Source organism: Dermacentor andersoni, chromosome 8 (genome assembly GCF_023375885.2).
Source record: "Dermacentor andersoni chromosome 8, qqDerAnde1_hic_scaffold, whole genome shotgun sequence".
NCBI classification, from domain to species: domain Eukaryota; kingdom Metazoa; phylum Arthropoda; class Arachnida; order Ixodida; family Ixodidae; genus Dermacentor; species Dermacentor andersoni.
This window is the reverse complement of record NC_092821.1, coordinates 151212936-151235466: the sequence shown is the minus strand read 5'-3', so window position 1 is coordinate 151235466 and position 22531 is coordinate 151212936. Positions and strand designations below refer to the sequence as shown.

General features: G+C 44.3%; 2 protein-coding genes across 2 annotated transcripts; one reads left to right on the top strand and one right to left on the bottom strand.

The window, feature by feature from the left end:
- Positions 1 to 131: 131 nt before the first annotated feature.
- Pmi (Transmembrane protein Pmi) lies at positions 132 to 3165 on the bottom strand. Its single transcript, XM_050173360.3, has 2 exons — positions 2921 to 3165; positions 132 to 1470 (listed from the first exon to the last, which is right to left on the bottom strand). Exons 1-2 carry the CDS (start codon positions 2929 to 2931, stop codon positions 900 to 902), a joined length of 582 nt encoding a protein of 193 aa, XP_050029317.1. The 5' UTR covers positions 2932 to 3165; the 3' UTR covers positions 132 to 899.
- Positions 3166 to 3272: 107 nt separating this feature from the next.
- CSN3 (COP9 signalosome subunit 3) lies at positions 3273 to 22438 on the top strand. The gene is made up of 15 exons (XM_050173413.3): positions 3273 to 3505; positions 3629 to 3758; positions 3826 to 3938; positions 4013 to 4062; positions 4139 to 4231; positions 5480 to 5554; positions 5642 to 5746; positions 6199 to 6288; positions 7328 to 7378; positions 8249 to 8350; positions 8784 to 8855; positions 9422 to 9508; positions 10593 to 10706; positions 20681 to 20761; positions 22192 to 22438. The coding sequence occupies exons 1-15, from the start codon at positions 3451 to 3453 to the stop codon at positions 22264 to 22266; spliced, it is 1293 nt and encodes a 430-aa protein (XP_050029370.1). The 5' UTR covers positions 3273 to 3450; the 3' UTR covers positions 22267 to 22438.
- Positions 22439 to 22531: the final 93 nt, after the last annotated feature.

Here is a 22531-nt window from a genome sequence, read left to right as displayed (position 1 = left end):
AGAACATGGGACAGTATGAACATGGTGGCTTTTAAATGGCAAAGATATTCATGTTAGTGCCTGTGGTATTACGGTACCCCCTCCCCCCAAGATAGAACACACGCAGTCATAAAATTTACATGGAGGCATGGTGAATGTTTAATGAGAACATTGTTTAATGCATATGGGCAAGCTATCTGCTTTCCAAAATATTTCCCAACAAGATACAATAAGTACCATTTTTCTTTTCCACAGCTGCCTTTAGACTAAAGCAAAAGATAAAAAAATTGTAATTCCAAGAAACAACTAAAACTCATTCCTTTCTCTCCTTTGTATAAGTAAGAGTAATTTTTTTGAACGCGTTATAAGAGGCAATTAGTTCCTCCTTTTTCTAAGCATAACCACATTATGCAGCCTTCAAAGAAAGCTTGCAGACATTGCATTAATTGCACAAAAGCTGCTGCAGTTTGTCCATCGCCTTGGGTGCCCAGTCACTGTGGACACAACAAAACAACCAAACTCGCAGTTGCAGCTTGGGCACAGATCTTCACACAGCATTTTAAACAAGGCACTCGTCTTTTATATTTGCATCAATTTTTCAAGAATATTTTACATATGCGAGGCAAACTACATTTCATATGATCCTCTGCACATGAACAAGTTTCTTTGCACTTCTTACACACAAATATCAATCAAGAAAGATAATCAAATGTTTTTAGCTATCGAAACAAAAAGGTCAACAAGGCCACAGCTTTCTGCTCAATATGTGCAAGGGCAAAGCTTGTTTGTCCTCGTTAGCAATCAGCAGCCTAAAGCAGCTGGAGTTCACCACTATCACCATTGCCACCTCCACATACTTGTTTGTTGATGTCTAGATACTTTGTTTTTAAATGGTGTTGCCTGTGCATATATGATGAGCCCTAGCTGTACGCTGGCAGGGCTCCAGAGTCCCCATTGCGCCACACTTGGTATAGCCTCCACAACACCACACCGACAGCCAGGCCTGTTGTGACGAGGTGTGCTGCTCGCTTTTTTCGCTCGTCCCTGCGCACCAGCACAAGCGGCTGTGGATTGGCCAGTTCCCTCAGCGGTAGCCGATCGAGGACAGCCCGATCTTTCTCGACCTGGTAGTGGATGCAGGGGTCGGTTGCCCACGACAGCGAGTAGACAGCAGCACAGAAGGCGCTGACGCCGGCCAATGGGGTGCCAATCACAAACAGGGTGTGAGCAGAAGATGGCGTAGGCGATGGTGGGCACAGGAGAAGTGTTGTTGCTAGTGATCCAATTCCAGACAGGAGGGATGTCTGATGAAGGCAGTTTCCAAGTGCAATCCAGCGCGCCGTTTCCTCCCCTAGCCGCCTGGGCTCCACAATGATGGACGCTGGTCCTGCTTCGAGGGCACGGTCAAAGTCCAGTTCAAATGCTTCATGCGAGTTCTCGCCTTCGTAGAGCTCGTGGATGATCACCCACTCTGGGACATCGATGTACTCACTGAAAACATGTACATGGGAATCGTCATCAGCAAGACCTGGAAATAGCTACCTTGCCACAAAGCACTTATATGTGCATGTGGTTAGAAGAAGTACAGTGCACCAAGCACTTGTACTCTCAGACATCTATCTTGAAGCAGTGCAGCTTGGTTTACTAAATGTAACACAATCTGTGTGATTGGCAAGGCCACACCAGAAAGGTATGGGCAAAGAATCACTTGCAAAAGCCTGATGCACATCTATGTTGTTTGAACATGTGCGAGTTTCTCATACATGGTGAAGCTTGCTTTGATGGATTAGAATGAGTATTGATAACACACAGTACAACAAAAGTCAAAGATTTGCAACAGCTGTTGCGATTACAGTTGCAAGTGAGGGAAGGAGGCAGTTCGTGCTATTTTCGGGACAACCGACGAGCAAGGAGATTATCCACAGCTTTCACTCAGCTGTTGTAGCAACAACACTCGCAGTAGAAGGAGCCCATGTCACTACGGTCCAATGATACCGCGCGCTTGAAGGGCATGGAACCCACGAAGCTATCTTATCGACGTGTCGGTGCTCTCGCGACAGACTGCTCTTCGCCACATTTTGTTTACCTCTTTGTGTACTCCATTTACTGCAACGTCATCTGCTCACCGTGTCGCGTATCAGTTTTGCAAAACACCGCTGTCCATTAAATAATGAATTCTCTATGAACCTGGGCGAAAGTACACCAAACACAGCTCTTTGTTTTACGAACTTCATATCGGGCAGGCTGACTACGCCACAAGAGGCCCCATCAAATGCTAAACACTACGGGCGAGCATGCTTGCGACAGAGCAAACTAGCGGCTGATTTTGGCAACACAACAATCACACGCGTACAAAATAAAATGCACTAGCACGTCTTTCGTACAACTGCCACTTTCGTTAATGACCACGCAAAAAGTTCACTACGCCGTTGTTGATCTTTTTCTTTTTCACCCCTCAGTGACGACTGAGCAATGTCAGTAGCTAATATAGGACAAAATTGTCAATAACGAAAACAACGCTTGTATGTCGCGACGAAGCGTTGTTGTAGAACTGTATGCGGCAGTGTAAAGGAGCACAAATGTTTTCTGAAACGATACAAGCCAGCTGTGCACAGGATCATCATCGTGATAACACGCAGACACATTCTTAGGTGCTGTCACGCATTTTGCGGCTGTCAACTAGGCAGAAAAGAAAGAATGCAATGTAAAGTACAAGCCGGTTTACATCTGACAATCCTGGTAACGCAATTTTTGCGAGAGGACACATTGAACCTCGCTGCCTAGTCTCCAGGGTCGCTTGCGCACTACTCGGAAAGAACCGATTTAAGAAAGCGTCAGGCGACGGCGACAGTTTCGCTGTGCGGACAAAGGTTACCTACGAACGGCGCATCTCAAATACGTTAGCCTACTAATTGCGAAAGGACACACAGATATAACTTACGTCTTCTCCATCGCTGCCTACTACGGGAGGCCAACCGACTGGCTTCTGCCGTCGCCGACTGCAGCAAGCCCGACCGCAAGTCCGAACTCTGCCAAACCACTGCAAGGCAACCCCGGCCAAACGAACCTGCACTTTGTAATACTCTAAATAAATCAGCAGCCTGTTGCGAGCTTGGCTTGTTTGCCTGAATTGACCGATGCTGGCACGTCTCTTTCAACTTCAGCGATGTAAACGACACTGTTCTGGCTCTATTTGGATTTTTTTGTAGTAATTAGTAATTCAGTTCGCCACCGCAGTTGCTGAAGGCGCGCGCTGACGTTACTTCGGAGGCGTCGGACGGTAGCATTTGTCTACTGTTTCTCATAAACGCTGTGGTGAACTTGCTTATCCATCTAGCTCTAGCTGTCATGAACTGCTGCATGTGAATGGATTGCGAACTTCTGAGCAGGGTCTTGTTGATGTACCGCATCCGGCTTTGTTGATGCTACCGCCTGAATTTCACCCATCAAGTAATTGAAAATCTCTTCAAAATGACTAGCCCTCTCGAACAGTTTGTGGTGAACGTCCAAAACATGTCCTCTAGTGGTAAGTCCGCTGCTTCTTGATTAGCTTTGACTGCAGTTTTCGTTCTCACACAGTGCGCTTGCAGAGAGCTTTGCGAGCATTTCTGATGTCCTAACCAGGTGTTCGTTTTGTTCTTTATTTCAGGGAGCTTTTCCCAACTGTATACTTTTATAAGCAAAAGCAGTGAGATGCTAGTACGAAACGCGTCTCACTTGGAAGACGTACTAGCGACATTGGATCTTCAGAAGCACTCACTGGGAGTGCTTGCAATTCTGTAAGTAAAACCGCGTTATTATCGATTTAAGAACTCTCCTACTGAGCACAACGTTGTTCACTCGCAGCTGTGTCAAGTTCAGCGTAACCAACGCTGCTGACTTTGACGTACTTTATGCACAAGTCCAGGAGTTCATCCTAGGTTGTAACGGTGAACAAGTCCGGTGCGCGACGGACACCTGTAAGTTTGCCAACACGCGAATGCACCTTGTAATGTAGCATGAATGGGACCTTAAAGCGAAAGTTTGGTTTCAGTTGCAGAGCTTTGTCATCTTCTTACGCAGTCCCTCGTCGAAAGGCAACAGGTAAGCACACTTGCATCGCGTTTAGACAAAAAGTGTGCCAATGGAACTCGGGAAAAATTATGTTCTCCTTTTGCAGCCAATGCGTGGAATCCATCTCCTCACGTGTGCGATCACTAAGATTCAGCTGCTACCTTCACAGCTGACATCCATCCATGCAGACCTATGCCAGGTAAGTGACACAAAATGTTGCCATGGCGTACACAGTGGAACTTTAAGAACGTAGGCTTAAAATTTGTTCCACATCTTGCACACTACTGCTCACCCTTTTGTTGCCTGTTTGCCATATGAGAAAAATCTAACCGCACTTTGTTACAATTATTCATTTTGTATAATGAGTGAATATACATTAAACAAGAAAATTGGGCATAAAGCTAATAAGCCCCTGTTTTCTGCACTCTAGCCATTGGCAGCAACAGTAAAAAGTTACACCATGCAAGAAATATGTGCAGTGCAGCATACCACACACCGTATTTAAAAAAAGAAGAGGCAGTCAATTGTAGCAAAACACGGAATGACTCAGTATCTTTCAAACATTAGTGGTGAATGTTGGGTGTGCATTCACCTTGTACAAGAAGACAACCTTATGTCGAATTACAATGGCGGAGCGGAAGTGTGCAACTGACTGAGCGAGTATGTCACTACGGAGTAGAGCGAAGCCTCCCAATCCGCAATTGGAACACAAGCCCTGCTGCCAGAGCAAGGAGATGCTCGTGCATACCATGCTACTGGGTATACAGGAACCCAGCATCCCTTGTGTACCGGTTTGTCTGCATCTCTACTCACCAGCAGCGGCTTCTCCGTGATGCACTGTGTTGCGCGCACGACACTACAGAGACCTAGAGACAGGCGAGAACACAAGCCCCAACCAGTAATGAAGATTACTTCTAAAAGGCAAGGTACAAGGAAAGCGTGCGAACAAAAGCATACAGGAAATGAAAGTAAAAATTTTACAAAATTGATGACTTCTGCGTTGTGGCTTGGCACATACTGCTGTCGGCGTCTATGAAGAAAAGGAGACACTCTCGATCGAAGATAGCATGTAGAGGGTCAATTGAAGCTGTGATGTACTAAAAGCCCAATAAAATGCATAAGCGGACAAGGCAAGTGGATATGCCAGAGGTGAACGAGAGACAGAAGCGCTCTGAATTTGCCATTAGAATTCATTATTAGGCTCATAAAACGGCCACTCTGTTCTGGGGTGTTGAAGTAGTGTCCATTGCAGTTCTTGAAGTTTGTGCAGTCAGAGCGTAGGAAAACATACAGTTGCCAAAAGTTACCACTGAGTTGTTAATTGTAGTGTGTCATTGTGCAGCCGAAATTAGACTGAAATCATGCACGGTACACTTTGTGACATGCATGCATGTGTTTTTATGTATGTATACATTTGCGAGGTGCATGTGTGATATCTTTTCAACAGCTCTGCCTTCTAGCCAAGTGCCTGAAGCCAGCTCTCCAGTTCCTTGATGTTGACATAACTGATATCAGCCGAGAGGTAGGCTCATCAAGGATTGATTTAGTCATTGGTTTTCTGTGTGTATTATGTTGATTCAGTAACCAAACCAAAATTAACTGTTTGCAGAATGACCAGTATGATGCAAAGCACTTTCTGCTTTACTACTACTATGGTGGGATGATATATGCTGCCTTAAAAAATTATGAACGGGCTCTCTACTTTTTCGAAGTGGTATGTATAACCAAGTGTGCTTATTTGGAGGAGCATGTCTGTTTGCACAGCTGTTAGTGCCAGTTTTACTGAAGATATGTGTAGTGCATGCAAAAACCTAAAAGCAGAACACTATTAGTGATATAAACTAGCTTTTACAAGTTTTTGTGTCTATTAGTTACAATTACCTTTAAAGGTAACCATTTTTATACTCTTCAATGTCCTTTGAAACTGTATTGAGTACTATTTTTGTGTTTTTTGAACTAAATAACTACTTACTCACTTCTACTCCCTGCACTTTTGTCATGGAGAGTGGCACTGAAGGAAAGGGTGTTCATTTAGTTCAGCTAAAATTTGACTGCTCCTCAGCCTTTTTGTTTCTATGGTTACTGTAAGCTTGCACATGTCACTTATGTGGATAGTGAGAAAAGAGGACAGCCATGCTTAGTGGTCTGCCGTGTTTACATTTACAGGCCATTACCACAACCAGCATGGCAGTGAGTCACATTATGCTTGAAGCTTACAAGAAGTATATTCTGTTGGCACTAATCTTGTATGGAAAGGCAAGTTACATTACAGTGCTTTGTTTTGCATGCCTCAGCTTGCAGATGGTGAATAATGCAGACTATGGGACAGTAAATATACAGGCAGGACAGATGCATAATATTTTTGAACTTCTGGGTTTCTATGGCCAACTGCAGCAAAATCATGGATGCGTGGAAAGCCTTGTTTGAAATAGTGTAGATATATATCATCCTCCATGAAAATTTTTACGTTAGAACTATGAGTCGATGCGTCATGAAAAATTAAAAATAGAATTCATTTTTGATACTGTGATTGAAAACAAATGCCACCATTACAGCTCCCCAGAAATGGCATAGCACTTAGAATGGTGAGAACCAGCACAGCTTCTCTGCATAACCGCTGAGATTGGAGTCTGCAGTGTGTTGAGATCTCAAAGGCGATGTGCTGGGGTTTGTGTCAAATTTGCTAACCACCAGGTGCACGCATCATCTCCTTAAGTGTTAGTAAAGTTGTTAATAAAACAATTACGGGTCCTGCAGCTTTGCCAAGGTTGCTTCGGTAGTATATACTACTCATATACTACTGCCAAAGTAAAATTTCATTGCAGTTGGCCTTGAAGTGCATCCTAGAAACCAAGAATTAGAACTTTTGCCCTGTAGTGTGTCTAAATTGAGTGGCATTGAAGTGCTCGCACATGGCGATTGTGCTTGTAGGAACACACAGTTTCGGTTTAGCAGGTTTTCGTTACGCATCCGGCGTCTGGCAACCACAAGTGGCCCTGGTATGCCTTAGGAGGGCACGGATAAAATAAACATAGGATCATGTTACCCATAGACGTGAAGGGCAGATCAGTCGCATCTGAAGGGAACAGAGAACTCATGGGGCTTCTGCCATGCAGTCATGTATACCTATTATAGGAAATAGTTTAACAGAAACAGTTCTATATGATCGTATAATTACCTTTTGCATGCTTTTGTCTGTTCAGCGAAATAATCAAAGTTATCTATGGTGCCAGAGACCAATGAGGCTGGTGGTCACTAATGTGTTAATTATGCTTTATTAATGGAACTTGTGCAGGTCCCCACTTTGCCCAAGTACACATCTCAGGTGGTCACCAGATTTATCAGGGTGAGCACTCTCTCCCTCATCTGCATAATGTGCATGTTATGCTGCGAGTTCTATTGATAAGCCTATCCAAATGAATAGGGTAAATTAACTTCATAGCAAACCATGCCACAATATTGCAGTATTACTTACTGCAAAGAGCTCTCGCTGTGTTATGGCATTGAGTTTGAGCATACTTGTGGGAACCAAAAATGTAAAATTTCATGATCCTTATCTATTTTAAATTACATCTCACATTTGTATAACTGTATTCTTAATTTGAAACGCCCTTGTTTCTTTGATTAATCCAGTTTTCGAGCTGTAGCTACAGTTATATATCAGTGTATTTTGTAGCTGCTGGTGTTATCTCGACTTATATGCATTTATACAGCTTTATTTCATTGAAGTAAGCTATACTTAACTTTCATTAAACATTTAGGTGAAAAAGGAATGTTTATCTTTAACAGCTGCACCCCGCTTTGAGAGGGATAAAATATGTGCGCTACCACACCTGTCTGTGTGGCACTACCAAGTGCAGACTGCCGCATTGTGAAATGAGACATGGGTTCCACAAACAGTCACCTGAAGAAAAAGTACTTATCAAACTTGAGTGGTAGGTTGCAGCACTTTTGACGTACACAATTAATCTAGGTATGGTAAGCGAAGCAAGGTATTACATGTTATAGAAGCAGTATTTGGTGGAAATCAGTGTTCAGGTTTGCACATGGTGAGAGAGAGTGGTAGTGTCCCAAGATATGGGCAGCCCCTTGCAGTGGTGAAATGAGCCACAGTAGTATACCTGGGTACTAACACTTAGACATTTCAAGAATGTGGGCCGAAGGCTGCAAGGCTTGTGTTGTAGGCAGTGCACATGACTCGTTCATTCTATTTCAGCCATTGAGCCAACCATACTTGGACCTTGCTTCAGCTTATACTTCCAATAATCCGGATGAAGTCAGGGCTGTCCTCACCAAGCATGCCGAGACTTTTTCTCGGGTAAGATGACCTACTAAACACACCACTAAATGCACCAAAGTGTACTTGGTGTTGCTCATATATAGCGAAGTTGATGCAGCTGTAAGCAGTTAATTTCATATTTTGCATGCAGTGAAAAGTGTGTTAATCCAAAACTTGCGATAGTAAATGGTGCAACAAGGCTATTGCAGAAAGTTGGGGCTAGTGTGGCCTATGGCAAAATACAGGTCTTCCGGAATGCGGCATGGCAAAAGAGCAACTGAATGTTGCAGTTTAAGCAGTGCAAAAGTTGTTGTGTGTCAGGAGTGACCATTAAGCAGAAGTAACATGCACTGCTGTTTCGTAAGACTTGGGCTATTTGCAATAGATTCAGTATTGTATTGTGTTCTTAGGCCATCAAAGCATGTATAGCTTTTTATTTCTGATCTACTTATGTTTGAATATTTTTCACCAGGACAACAACACAGGTCTGACGAAGCAGTGTCTGGCTTCACTTTACAAGAAAAACATTCAAAGGTTGACCAAGGTAATATATCCTCTTTGTCTTGTCAAGTTAAAAACACACAAATATTATGAAGCTTTGTCATTCCTGCATTTCATTAAAATGCACACTTATGCAAGGGTGACTCTGATCAAATTATTGTTGCAATTGTAAGATGTAAAATGCTAGTCAACTACAGCTTATCAGTTACTTGCTATATATGTTTTACATGCTTTATAATATGTAATCACCTTTGGTTATATAAATGTCATGTGAAATGGCTATACTCTGTGATAGTTGCGGTAATTTCCAAAATGATGGCACCTCAGACCTAGAAAAGAAAGACGATGCGCCATCTCATGCGTTTATTCTTGTAGTATGATTATCGTTGTAGTAATAATGTAATTTGCCCATCAAGCTGTCATTTAGGTAAGTACTGTGACCTCTGCTTCAAAGAGTCTGGTTGGCACGTAAGCTTTGGTAAACACAGTTTCCAAGACTGTGCGACAAGTCCTGCCAATGCACTTTGTGCAGAACTGTTCTTGTGGTCTCGCTTGAACATGCAGAAGCGTTTCACAAGTTCTTGTCTTTCTTTTTCTCTTTTTTTGCAGACATTTCTGACTCTGTCTTTGACAGACATGGCAAGCAGAGTGCAACTGCTGGGAACTGGGGATGCAGAAAGGCACATACTGAACATGGCAAGTTGATGCATCTTCTTTCTTATCTGTCGAGACAATGACAGAAGCATTGGATATGGGTTCTGCTTTCATTTACACATTCTTTTTTCTGTCCATGGGGCACTGGCTAGTATTGCATATAGGTGGCAAGTTTCCCTGCAGGACTTGGTTTCTAAATGTGACCATCGCAGGAAAATTCATTGTCTTTTTCTTTGTGTGTTTTGATGATGCCGATTAGGTCCTCATTAAGTTATCATTCCGTGCCACATTTTTGCATTTCAATTTCTTGTGCTTATTCTGGTGTTTCTTTTTGGTGTGCTAAAACCATAGATTTAAAAATATTTTATTCATTAGCTATTCAATATGTGCCACTCATCATTTAGCTGCACAGCATTGATGTGGGCAGGTCTTGCTTGAGCATTTTTCCCACAATTAAGAGTTGGTGATTCCGTAATGTTCACTGTGGCATTATATTTGGTTTTCTGTGGCATTATATGGCCGTGTGTATGTTTGTGCAGGGGGGTCGTCTGTTTGTCCTTGTCATAACTTGTGCGCAAGAACACTTTTGTTCCAAGTGTATGCAATAAGACGAGACGTTCTTGTCTTGTTAGTGTTGTTCTTACCAAGTTGTGTTCATACATAGATTTTAATGCCAGAAAGCCCAAATGCCATTCACACTTGAAGGAAAATTAAAATGAATTCATCACCTGTATTTCTAGTCATGGTAAGTACATATATAGAAAGAAATATGTTATATTAGTTTAAAATTAATTATTACAACAACTGATCAACTCGTAATTGATTTGCTGAGCTGTCCGCAACTGAAACTTTGCTCCATCATCACCACTATGGCATTTGAGCAAAACGAGAACAAGGTAAAACTGGGAGCCAACATTTAAACAAGTGGACATGGCATTTGTGTTATAGGTTTCTCACGTAAATAAGCATTTTGAGGAATCAAACTTGGCATGTGAAACCTGATACATTGGGCATTATGTGCTTAAAGCAGCTCATTTATTAGTCCAGACAGACCTTTAAGTGTGTCAAGGTGAAATATGTTTGTGCCACAACATTTACTCCGACAACCTGTTCCTTCTCTGCTTAGATTGAAGATGAGGAAATTTTTGCATCAATTAATCAGAAGGATGGCATGGTGGTCTTTGTGGACAACCCAGAGAAGTACAACACACCGGTCATGTTCAAGAGGCTTGAGGAGGAGGTAAGATGCGGGTAAAGTAGCACGTAACAAATTGAAAATACAGTAAACCCTTGTTACTTGAACTCTGATATCTCGAAATATTTTGCTGGTGTCAACGCCATGTATTTTTCACCTCTTATCTCGAAATGCTTTTGCGCCGTGCTCAGGATATCTCAATCTCGACTATAAAAATGTCGGGAAAAGGTCATTACCCAAAGGTTGCAATACTTTGTGCGAACTTGTGTCGTTTATTACATAACGAGGGTCTCGAATCTGGCTGCATTGATGCCTTTAGATAGCTTGTGTGGGTTTATTGACTAGTTGCCTTCACCCAAAAAGATCGTTCTCATGACGCCTGCAGCAGAAACGATCTTCTACATCCGCCGCCAAGGTTTGTGAGTGGTGGCACTGGCCAACACTCCCAGGGTTCTTCTAGGAAACATAAATACCCAAGAAAGTGGATGGTAGCTCAATTGGTAGAGCATCGCACGCATAATGCGAAGGTTGTGGGACCATTCCCCACCTGCGGCAACTTGTTTTTCATCCACTTTCATTTCCATTAATTTATCGTTTCTTTATTTCATTTCTTAAGCACGAGTAATTTCCCCTATGTTGTCCTTGGTGTCGGTGTTTGTTGGCTTCTTATGTTGTGACTAACAAAAATCGAGACCCTCGGTGAACCCCCCTTCTTGTTTTGTGCGAAGAGTTGATATCGCTAAAAATTGACAGGACCAAGGGCTAGTAGCGAATTCTGCTTAATTCAGTGCCACTTTTATTCTCCACCATTCACAGCCGGCTGTGATCTCATTGATAATGTGGGCGAAGTGTTGCTCTGACCCGTGACGAAATGCAATAAGCGCAAGAAGTTACGTGACCTCCACAACATGTGTGCTCAGCTGTGCATAGAGCATCGTCAGCTTGCTCATTTGCTGTGCTCTGCGTTTCTGTGTTTGTACGTGATCCACGTATGGATACCGGGATTTCTGAATAAGTTCAGAGCCCCAGTCTTGTAGCTACTCCTTTTCTGATGCTGTTTTTTATTATGCTTCATCATTGGTCTTTAGTGATGCTCCGCCTGCATAATCAATAATGAGATAAGCCAGCCGAGAACAGTGGATAACAGAGTGGCATATATTTTAGTGAAAGGCATGACTAAAAAATTGCGTCCCTGGAGTGGTATTCCCAGCTAATTAGTTTCGTTAGTTTTGTGGAATACAAGCATTTCAGTGATATTTTGCTTGGCTCTGTGTGAGGATCGCCATTTCTCATAGATGCCTAACATGCTGAGTTGCACAATATCTCGCAACAGTGATCTACCGCAAATGCTGCTCCTAGTAAATCAAGCTTTTGCAAGATATTTAGCAGCTACTGGCACCTACTTTGGAAGGTCCTATGTGGTCTATGCGTGGCCAGGGGCTTATATCTTTGTGAATTGCGTTATCTCAAAAATTTTCCCAGTTTTTACAACTTCAAGTTAACAGGCTTTTAATATACCAGCCTAATGCTGCGCATTACTGTATTTATTCCAATCTATGCCACTAGTTTAGGAGTTACTGAGCTCCTAGGTTGGCTTTGATTCGGGGGGGTCACCTGAGAGTCTACACCGGCCTAGATTAAATATACCATGTTTATAGAATCGAAATATTGCATGTTGGTATCTAACCAGTGCCATTTGTTGTATGTAATTACACTGGTCGGATATGTATCTTACAACAAAAATAAATTGCACATGTTTGCTGACCCCTATAAAGCCCCTGATCTTTCACAAAGTTAATGAAATACAATACATCCAAAATATAACATGGAGGGGGTACTTGTTATGACTTGGAACAGAAAGAGAATATTAGAGTTACGGTGCCAAAATAACTAACCAGGCATAATACAGCTGTATCCATGGTATTTAGCATAGTGCAATGGGAAATCTGTTACTACATAGTACCACTTGTGCATGTACTGGGACTCTCATGAAGGCACATTACGATAATAGACTAGGAACTGCACTGATATATCTTCCATCGTGCTACGTGTACTAAAATGTTCCGACAGTAGAAGTACTATAGAAAACAGGGCTAGTTACAATTCTTGCATCCTGAAACAAACACAATACAGAGAGGTGCATGCCTTGTCTTGCTTTTCTCCTCATGCATTGTCTTTTCATCGCAATGTTTTTTAAAGGCGTTCTAACAAAAGTGTGATGTGCAACGCTGATGGGTAAAGTGCCACCAGCCGATTAAGGTATGAGGCCAACTTCCAGGAAATACATTTGAGAAGGTAATGAATAGATTACTAGTCTGCGTAATAGAGCACACTCCTTAGGCACACGGCAGCCTCATGTCGTTAAAATTTTTTTTATTTACTATTTATTTAAAAATTAATAATTGTAGGTCTCACACCAACACTTATAACTTTGTCTCATCACAACAGAACAATTTTTTGGCAGAAATATAGGTGAGCCCTTGAACTGTGCAGTAAACCAAAATAAATCCAATCATTGAAATCCTTGGAGAACTGTTTGATTATATAACCCAAAAATATGCTCTTCCAATTTATATGCTTTGCTATCAAAGAGAGCCATATCAAAACTTGTTGCACAATTTTACTTGTGGTTCATTGCACACCAAACAGTGGGGAAAATAGGTGTGCAAAGTTTCAGTGAAAAATTTTTATTAAGAAAAAATTTGCTTGTTTGTGTGTGGAAGAATTGCAAAAAAAGGGGGGAGGGTGAAAATAAACTTAAAAAATGTCAAAGAAATGCATCACGCACAATAGAAATTCAGGAGAACCAAAACCCCCACATTTGTAGCTTGTCTCGTCCCGAGCCTTGTTCTTGTCTGTCTTTGATTGTGTGGCAGTGTGTCTATTCTTCTAGCTTGTTTTGCAACCCCTGTACTGTGACACCGAGTCCACAGTGCACTGTGACTTTTGTGTTTATTGCCAGCAAACATTCATGACAGCATGTAAACACAGCTAAACAAGACAATTCGCTGCTCCTTGATGCACGCACAGAACCTCCACAGTGTAAACAATGCATTTCAAATGTGGCGCGACACCCCTGTGAGAGTTAACATTCTTTAAAAATAAAGAAATGCTAAAAATGCTCTCAAAGCATTATTACTTTTTTAAACTTAATATATTGACATGAATAAGAAAAAGGACTGCCAAATTTGGGCACCTATAAGTTTAACAGGAAACAGGCACTTTGTTTCACAGATGCTGGGTTAGGTCGAATTTTTTGCTATATCTTTTGAAAGAAACAACATGGGAACAAAGCTTTTTCTGCAAAATGCTTCTCAGTGAATTGCACCTTTAACTTAACAAAAACACAAAGAACTGTAATCTCGAAAAAAAGAAAGAAAATGGGCTCCAATCCACGCGGTGAAGGTGGCTGGCCAGCAAAGCTGTGGTATCACCTGTTCTGATAGACCAATGCAATGTAGCCTTGACTGGGTCCTGTCGAGCTTGAGCATGAAACCATTGTGTATATTGACATTGCTGTTCCTTTCATTGCTCATCATATTTGCGCTGCTCTTCAAGCGTCCTGCTTCCGCGTGGCTTGCTTCGGACAGGAACTGCTGTGTCTCGCCGACCCTGGCCACAATGCCGCTGTGCATATTGACATTGCTGTTCCCGTCCCTTCTCATCATGTTCACGCTGCTATTCTGGAGTAATAACTATGCGTGGCCTTTCCATAACGCCATCAGAACACAAATTGGTGGCTAAGCAGGTTCTTATTTTACATATGAAAGTGTAGTTCCATCACTCCATGCTTTGGTATAGTTGCCACTATGGTATAGTTGCCGCTTCCCAGCAACTGCAGCTTATGCACCCATAATATTTACTGGGAAACGCTTGCAGTGAATGCTATGCACAAAGATCAGCTTTTTCTCTCTCTCTCTCTCTCTTTCTTTTTAATCTGTCCCCCGCATGGCCAACACCACCACTGCTCTAGTGATGATGATGATGATGATGTGGCCAACACTCTGTATCAGGTGGACGTGGCAACCACGCCCAAGCCAGGATGACACTACTGCCTACCTATTAGAGCAAAGCAAGCACGGGTAGGAAAAAGGGAAGAGAACACCAAAAGAGAAAGAAAAGAGAAGAAAAAGAAAAGGGGAGAACACGCTACACTGATGGGCAATCATTGGTGCCCATCCGCAAGTGCCGCTCGCCAGCATTCGAGGCGCCTCTTCGTCTCCACAACTGCGGCTTTGTCTACACCGCATGTGCCGTCCTATCCACTAATCTGATCGAAGCCAAGAGGCTTCGATCAGATTAGTCCATGGATAAGCCCTGTGCGACATGGATAAGCCCTGTGCGACAGATAGCCAAATGCCCTCACATTGTAGCATCAGATGTCCAATGTATTCATCCTCGTTTCCGCACGCCCGACACCGCACTACCGAGACCGAGTTCACTACCGAGTAGTTTGCGCTCTAGGTTGGCCACATATAGAATATATAGCAGTGGGGATAGAGGGCATCCCTGTCTTAGCGCCCTCGTAACCTTGACAGGTGTGGATAGTGCACCCCCAAAGTGAGCACTGGTAATGTTGTTTCTGTACAGGCGCTGCACTATAGATAGTAATGTAGCCAGGATCTCCATTGCAGGCAGGCAGTCAAAAAGTGCAGCGTTTTGTACATTGTCATATGCCTTTTCTACATCTAGAAAGCAGCACAGGAGGGAGCGCTGTTCTGTCTTTGCAATCACGACACACTCGCTAAGCACAAGCAAATTGTCCTCCAGTCGTCGGCCTGAATACGGAAACCATTCTGCATTTCCATAAGCAAGTGCTTTGCCTCTGCCCACCTGCTTATCTACTCTTTTAAGATTCCCGCAAACAGCCTGTAGAGCACGCTGGTAACTGTTAGTGGGCAATATTCTTTAGTAAGATCATTTTGGCCTCCTTTTTTCGCTATAAGAACCACACGGCCAAGCTGCCAGTCCCTTGGCATTGGCTCACCTTCAATGATCTCGGTGAACAGTCCAGCAAGCTGTTTCTTCGTCTCCTTACGGAAACCTTTAAGCAGTCCTGCTGGCAGGCTGTCCAGTCCAGCCGCTGTGCGACGTTTACATGTTTCAATGCACGATCAATTTCACCACCGCTGACTTGCCACTGCACACCCAAACACTTGTCTGGCAACTCCTCTGGAAAAGTCTCGTGTTCAGGCACATGGGATGACTCTCCTCCAGCTGCGGCCTCGCTTCCCTCTTCTTGGCCATATAAGCAGCACAAGTGGGAGTTAAAATGCTTTTCAAGCTCTGTAATAGGTTCTCCTGTGTTCGTATTTCGAAGCTTAAAAGGGCATCTATCAGTCCAGTCCAAGGACTGGACATAACGCCAGAACTTCTGCGCTGCAGATACCTTCTGCTTTTAGGGAGGAAAATAGGCTAACATTATATTTGGCGATCTTTGACTGTACCAGCATTTGCAGCTTTTGTTTGAAGTCAAGTTAGTCAGCCCAGGCCACCGAGCATGCCCCTTTGTTTCCCTTCTTGACAAGGGATCGGTGTTGGGAGTTCACCTCCCGGCAGGCTTGCCACGCAGTTTTCACTTCTGCATCCCACCAAGGTTTGCGCACTGCGCATGTACCGCGCTTTTCCCACACCATATACTCTTGCATGATTGAGTGCAAGGCTGCCACAAAGTCATCGTAGGTCTCAGCCCTAGTTCTCAACGCACTCGTCTCAAACTCGTCCACAACATTTGGAGTGGCTCAGCTGGGCAAGTACTTGTCTCGTTTCTTTACACACCGGGCATGAGGCACCAAATTACCTGAGCAGCTGAACTCAAGTAGCAGCCGATTGTGGTTGCTGCCCAGACTGTATAAACCTTCCTCCTCGATGTCCATCTGCCTAAGAAGGTTGTTAAGGTCTGTTGACACCAGGGCATAATCGATAGATGTCGAGCTGCCGTGGGCGCACCAGGTTACCTGGCCACGACAGTGGGATTCCAGATTTGCCACAACTGGTTCCATTTCTTCGGTCATTCGAAGTAAGAGGTGTCCGTTTCCATCCATGAAGCCATCCAGCTCATTTATGTGCCCATTAAAGTTGCCCACAATGATGACCTGTCTATCTGCCACCAACTTTTTTGCATCCCTGAGGATGCACTCCACCAGTTGAGTATTGGCAGTGTGTTGTTTGTTGCCGACTGACACATACACCACACGCACAGCTGTAGACCTGCCCAGAATCTCCCTCAGGGCCCACAAATGATCCACACCGTCATCATCTACACTTTGCCACTGCATATCCTGACGCCATAGTAGTCCAACGCCGGTCATCTCCAGTTCGATTCTTACCTGCCCAATGCCATCCAAGATACACAGGGGGGTGCTCCAGATCGTGGAGGTGCGTTTCTGTAACTGCATAAAGAGAGATATTTTCTGCATTTATAGCATTATATAGCTCTATCTACTTCTGTTCCTGGCGGGCACCATTCATATTCAGGAAACCAAACCTGAAGCTCCGTTTGCGGTGGTGCCGGCCGTGATGTCTAGTAGTGGCTACTACTTAGCATAGCGGCGGTGCCATACTTGTTTGACCCGCAACTTTGGCCCTGCCATTTGGAGAATTACTCGTCCATGGGCCGCCATACATGGAGCTACTTCTGACATGTTCATCCACGGTTGGTGCTCGGCAGCGAAAGTTGGACGAAGGCCTAAAAAAGCGCATGGCACAGACGCTGTCCCATTTCCTCCGCCATGGTCTGGCTTGTACACCAGGCCCTGGTGGCTGACTCGAGTCATGTAGGGTGCCCTGGCAAATTCCACATGCGAACCCAGTTCTGTATACACTCAATTCACGTGATCGTTTCACTGTTTACACTTCTCATATAAGGCCTCTTCGCCCGACACTTCAGATATCCCATTTAACACAGAGGTGCTTCTCTGCTCTTTCATTCCAAGTCGAAATCATACTACTGAGTTTATTTGCAATCTCTTCTATAGGTACACTGCTGTGCATGTCTTCGTGGCCAGCATGGATGATGATAATCACCTCTGGGCCTCTCCAAATGTCAATCGCCGCATCCGCCTCTGTCATAACTTCCTGTAATGTAGCATCTCTCTTTGTAAGAAATTTCACAAGCTTGCTCCCCCTTTGTAATCCGCAATACCGCAGATTTCATTCGGTACGTGTTTCTGTCGGTGAGCGCAAACACCTGTCGAGATGCCATTGCCTGCAGGCAAGCGACGTCATTGGTGCTCGCTTGGGAAGGAACAGATTTTTCAGGAGACGTTACAGTAGACAGCCTCTGGTGCTACTGCTTTCGTTTCTTCTTGTTTAATTGAACGTTCCACCCCTGGTCATTCTCGGGCTCATGCCTTTCCTTTTCTTTCTTTTCTTGGATGTCGGTGGTCTGGCTCTTGCTATGTCACTGCTACGGGTACTCTGCTTCAGCGTTTCAGTTGTGGAAGATCTCAGCACTCCATCCTGCACAGATTTCGTCATTCCTGTCGCCGGGGCCTTGTCGGTCACTGTTCGGTCGCACCGTCCGATAGCATCACGGCCTAGGAAGACCTGTTGTAGTTCTTCCATTTGAGTCTCTAGATCAACTTGCTTGTCCTTTTCTTCGGTGAGCTCCGTGAGTATTGCCCGCCTTTCAGTGGCAGCCTTTTCACTTTTTCGCTGACCAGCAATGGGCCATCCAGCAGGCCTGCGAAGCGGCTGCCAGGAACTCCCTGTCGGTCCCTACGTGGGAGATGCTCGCTACACGCTAAGCACGTCTTGCAGGAGGACCACAATGAAGTTTTCCAGTCCAGTTCAGTCTTTATCCTGCCTTTACATCCTCCAAGGCTACGTGGCAGCTCTCCGTCTCGCGCTTCATCAACAGCGCAAACGCTCCCCTCAGCATCCTAACCGCTTTGCATTTGTGACACATGTACGACGCCACTGTCTCCACCTTCTCGACAGTCTTGAATAGTGTGTTCGCAAGCTTGACCCAGTCTTTGCATCCCGAACACATCACCCACCCAATGACGGGAGCATCTTCAGAAGGCGCCTCGCGCACAGGTCTTGTCTTCTTCGTTCGCTGCATGATTTTCATGTTTGGCATTTTCGCGCCCTCTCGTGACGTTACAGGAAAGTCCAGTCCTGTCCCACTATGCCGGCAGTGCACAACAGATGACGCACGTTGTCTACCACCAGTGTGCAGCCAGCGCCACCTAGTCCCTGTAGCCACAACTCCACAGCATTGATCTGTGTTAGGTCTCGTTGTGACCCAACTCGTCCAGCACAATGCACTGCCGAAATCCGAACAGGCACCACATGTTGACGGCGCATTCATGGGTCAGGACACCACAATTGCATCAAAAGCATCGCATCACTCCACTATCGCATAAAAAGGCCGGGGTTGGGCAGTTAGATGCGGAGCCCAGTGCAACACGACATTTCCACTCTGCTTTGTATGTCGCTCTGGATGTGCTGCAAGGAACCCAGCAGTGCACACGGTGCGTGCCTTCCACTGTGACTGGTTGAATTTTTGTCCATGGACACAAGTGCATTCAGAGGTAGAAGTGTCCAGCTTCGCTGTAAAAATTAGTTTTGAAGTTGGTCTCATATCATAAACCTTCTAGGCAAATCATCCCGCTCTGGTTTGGATGCTTTAGCATCATTGCCTCTTCCCTGCAAGGCACTGAATTCGGCTCACTGTTTGCAGGTCTGTGCCTCTTGCGATCAAGAAGTCGACTTTCCCACATACACAGGTTAGATTATGGCTGCCTAGTCCATTGTGCCGCATGTAATGGCAGTGGAAAACAATTGCATACGTAGGCAAAGACAGTTTTTTGAACGGGATAAGAGGAGAGGAGACACAAGTGCTCATGTTTGTTGTCTGCTCTTACCCCATTCAAAAGCACTGTTTCTTAGCCTAAGTACAGTAAACCCCCATCAACTTGAAGCTGTAAAAACTGGGAACATTTTTTAAATAAATGAAAATAAAATGCCGCTGACAGTGCATAGACCACATGGAGCCTTTCCAAAATTCCTCCAGTAATATTCTTGGTCATTTTCGTGTGCATCGGCACCAGACAAGTCGGTGTCTACGAGCAACAGTGTGACTGTCACTGTGTCAAGAAAGTGGCCTTGATGCTCAGTCAAGACCAGCATGAGCAGTTCCAAACATCCAAAAAGCTGACGTTGCTACTTTCTGCATTGTAATTTCAGGCCATTTCACTTTCGAGAACTGAACATGAACTGTGGAAGTGTGCAATTGCCACACCTTTAGCAGATGCCCATGGCATTTATGCCTTCCACCGAGCGTCCTTATCAAGCCACAATTGCTCTGAAACACTGTGGGCTCGCATGCCGGCTTCCTTCAGGCTGAACGCACCTGCTCAAAAGTGCGATCATATTGCTCAAGGTCACGGTTAATATGTTGTGACCATATTGATGCATCACTGACAGCATCCTAAATGAGGGGAAAACAAAAGGGCTTCAACTCCCAGCTGCTGCTTGAGCCTGCAAGAGTGGCAGCAAGCAGCCGGGCAAGTGCACAGGGAGCACGGTCTAGCTCAACTGCAGAGCTGGCCTGTTGCCTTTCCCCCGCTACTTTCAAAGTCAAGGTAATAGGTGAAAAACACAAGGGCTGACACCGAGGCCATAAAAAAACGGGGGGAAGGGGTGGATGAAAAGAGAATTCAACTTAACCGATATTTCGAGATATCAGAGTTCAAGTTGAGGAGGACTTACTGTATGTACCAAATCAGCCCAAGCTACTAGCACACCCTTGCATAGTAGTTGTGGAACAAGCAACTGCCCTTGTATATGAAAAAAAAAAAAAATTGATTTATCAATTTTGGGCAAGAATTAGCAAAGCTTTGCTTCAATAGCCCTACAAAAACGTTTTCTAAGCAATAGTACTTATGTGGCCTGTGTATGTGGCTGCATTATGGACTCTCAAAAATATTGATAACAAGAAATGCCTGACGTTATCACTAGCCAGAACTGTAATAAACCATAGTCTCATTTCCTGCTTATCTTGACTTTTCCAGATGAGAAAGTTTATTCAGCTCAATGATAAATTGAAGCAAATGGACCAAGACATAGCCACAGACCCCAAATATATTCAAAAGGTGAGACTCACACTGTGACTTTTGTACTTTTCTGTAGTAGCTACACTGTGCAGGCCTTCATTTGTTTTTGTCTTGTACAGTAGTTGCTTTGGCAAACCTGTAAACTAGAAGCAAAAAAAAATGTACTGCAAGCCTCATACGATCCATACCAAAGCACCTGCTGCCAAGTGAACATGCACGGAATGCATGTTCAAAAATATGCTTTGCCTGCACCATATAAATATGGGAGACTGTGAAAAGACAGTGAGCAACCTTGTTCTTGTGGGGGCAAAATGCCAGATATGCCCGTTCAATGAGATTCTACTGAACACCCATGCACCGCCCAATTCATGGGTTGTACCAGGTCATTGAGGAACATCAACAAAAACATTAAAGTGCCACTCATACCAGGTGTGATGTATAGGCAGTGGCGTAGCAATGTGTGGGGCCGTGGGCCCCGGGTGCAGGGGCCATTGGAGGGGGGAGGGGTGTCATATACGTATGAAGACGCCCCTCTTTCCGCCGGTTACACCTGGGGCGGGGGGATGGCAGAAGACCTATGGGCCCCGGGTGCCAGACGACCTAGCTACGCCACTGTGTATAGGTCATGCTGTGATGACCTGTGCAAAATATTAAATTGTTTACTGTATAAAGAACATAAAATTCAAACAAAAGCAGTCTTCTGCCTCTATGTCACAGGCCTGCCTACAGTGCACGAATGTCCAGCAGCAACACAGCCCATAGACCATGAAAAATATCTGTTATTCAGTGTACAAAAATGCCACTGCAAATGTGCTATGCACCACGAAAGGACAGGGCAGGGTTAGGAAGACAATTCTGTGAGGGTTATGACATAAATGTTGCGTAGGTGCTCAGCTGCAGTACAGGGGAAAGCAAAGGATGACTGTCGCTTAGCAACTCTGGCAAAGAAAAATTGGAATGAGCCTATGCTACAATGAGTGCACCTCATCTCCTTGCATTGCTGACTCAGATAATTATCTCGGCTATTGCTATACCCATTTGAAAGTACTGTGGTAAAATGCTCCCTGGATAGCACTTCTCGTGTATAGCCAAAATTTCTAATGGGGCTTGGTGACCCCTGAAACCTTCACACTTACCAAGTAACCGTTCTTCTTTTTGGAATATATTAAAGCTTCTGTTTTTAGAACACTTTTCAGCCAATTGACCTTAGCTTTTGCCATTGCCACAAATGATCAGTGTTGTCGCTTTCTGAATCGTCACTTTCGGTAGGGGAATCGATAAGTGTCATGATCCTCTTCACTTGAACAAAAATCCAATTCATGGCTTTTGGAGTCAAATGGCACCTTTCTTTTGGCTTTAGACGAGCTCAACTTGTCCAGAATAATTGTGCAGCCCCTTTCCTGCAGTTTCACTTGTAGCGCTTCAGGATGCGAGTCAGTCACTCAGCCGTTCTGTTACTCTGTTTGCAGTGTTCGGGACAGCAAGATGACGATCAGCCAGGCAGCTCCGTTGGAAGTAGCAAGCTGCCCACATTCTCCATGTGAATGCTTCGCGGCACCGAGTTTGTGTTTGTCAGCTTCTCATTTTTCATATTGGTGTGTGCTGTGCAAGTGCGTGAGCAAATCCCTGTGTTCAGGCAGAAGGTTGACAGAGCAAGCAACTAACATTGGTGCTTCGTCCTTCAGAAGACAAATAAAGCTGTGAGGAATCATTGTTTCCCACCGTGTACTTTTTCATTGTGTGCGAGCTTGCATGCCTTAATAAATTCAGTGTCACATGATGAAAACATAATGACAACAAAACTGTGCA

Excerpts from the sequence above, each read along its gene's own strand:
- CSN3 (XM_050173413.3), top strand. The coding sequence starts at position 3,451 with ATGACTAGCCCTCTCGAACAGTTTGTGGTGAACGTCCAAAACATGTCC. Across the intron at positions 4,063-4,138 it reads CCCTCGTCGAAAGGCAACAG|CCAATGCGTGGAATCCATCT; the intron begins GTAAGCACACTT and ends CTCCTTTTGCAG. Across the intron at positions 4,232-5,479 it reads TCCATGCAGACCTATGCCAG|CTCTGCCTTCTAGCCAAGTG; the intron begins GTAAGTGACACA and ends TCTTTTCAACAG.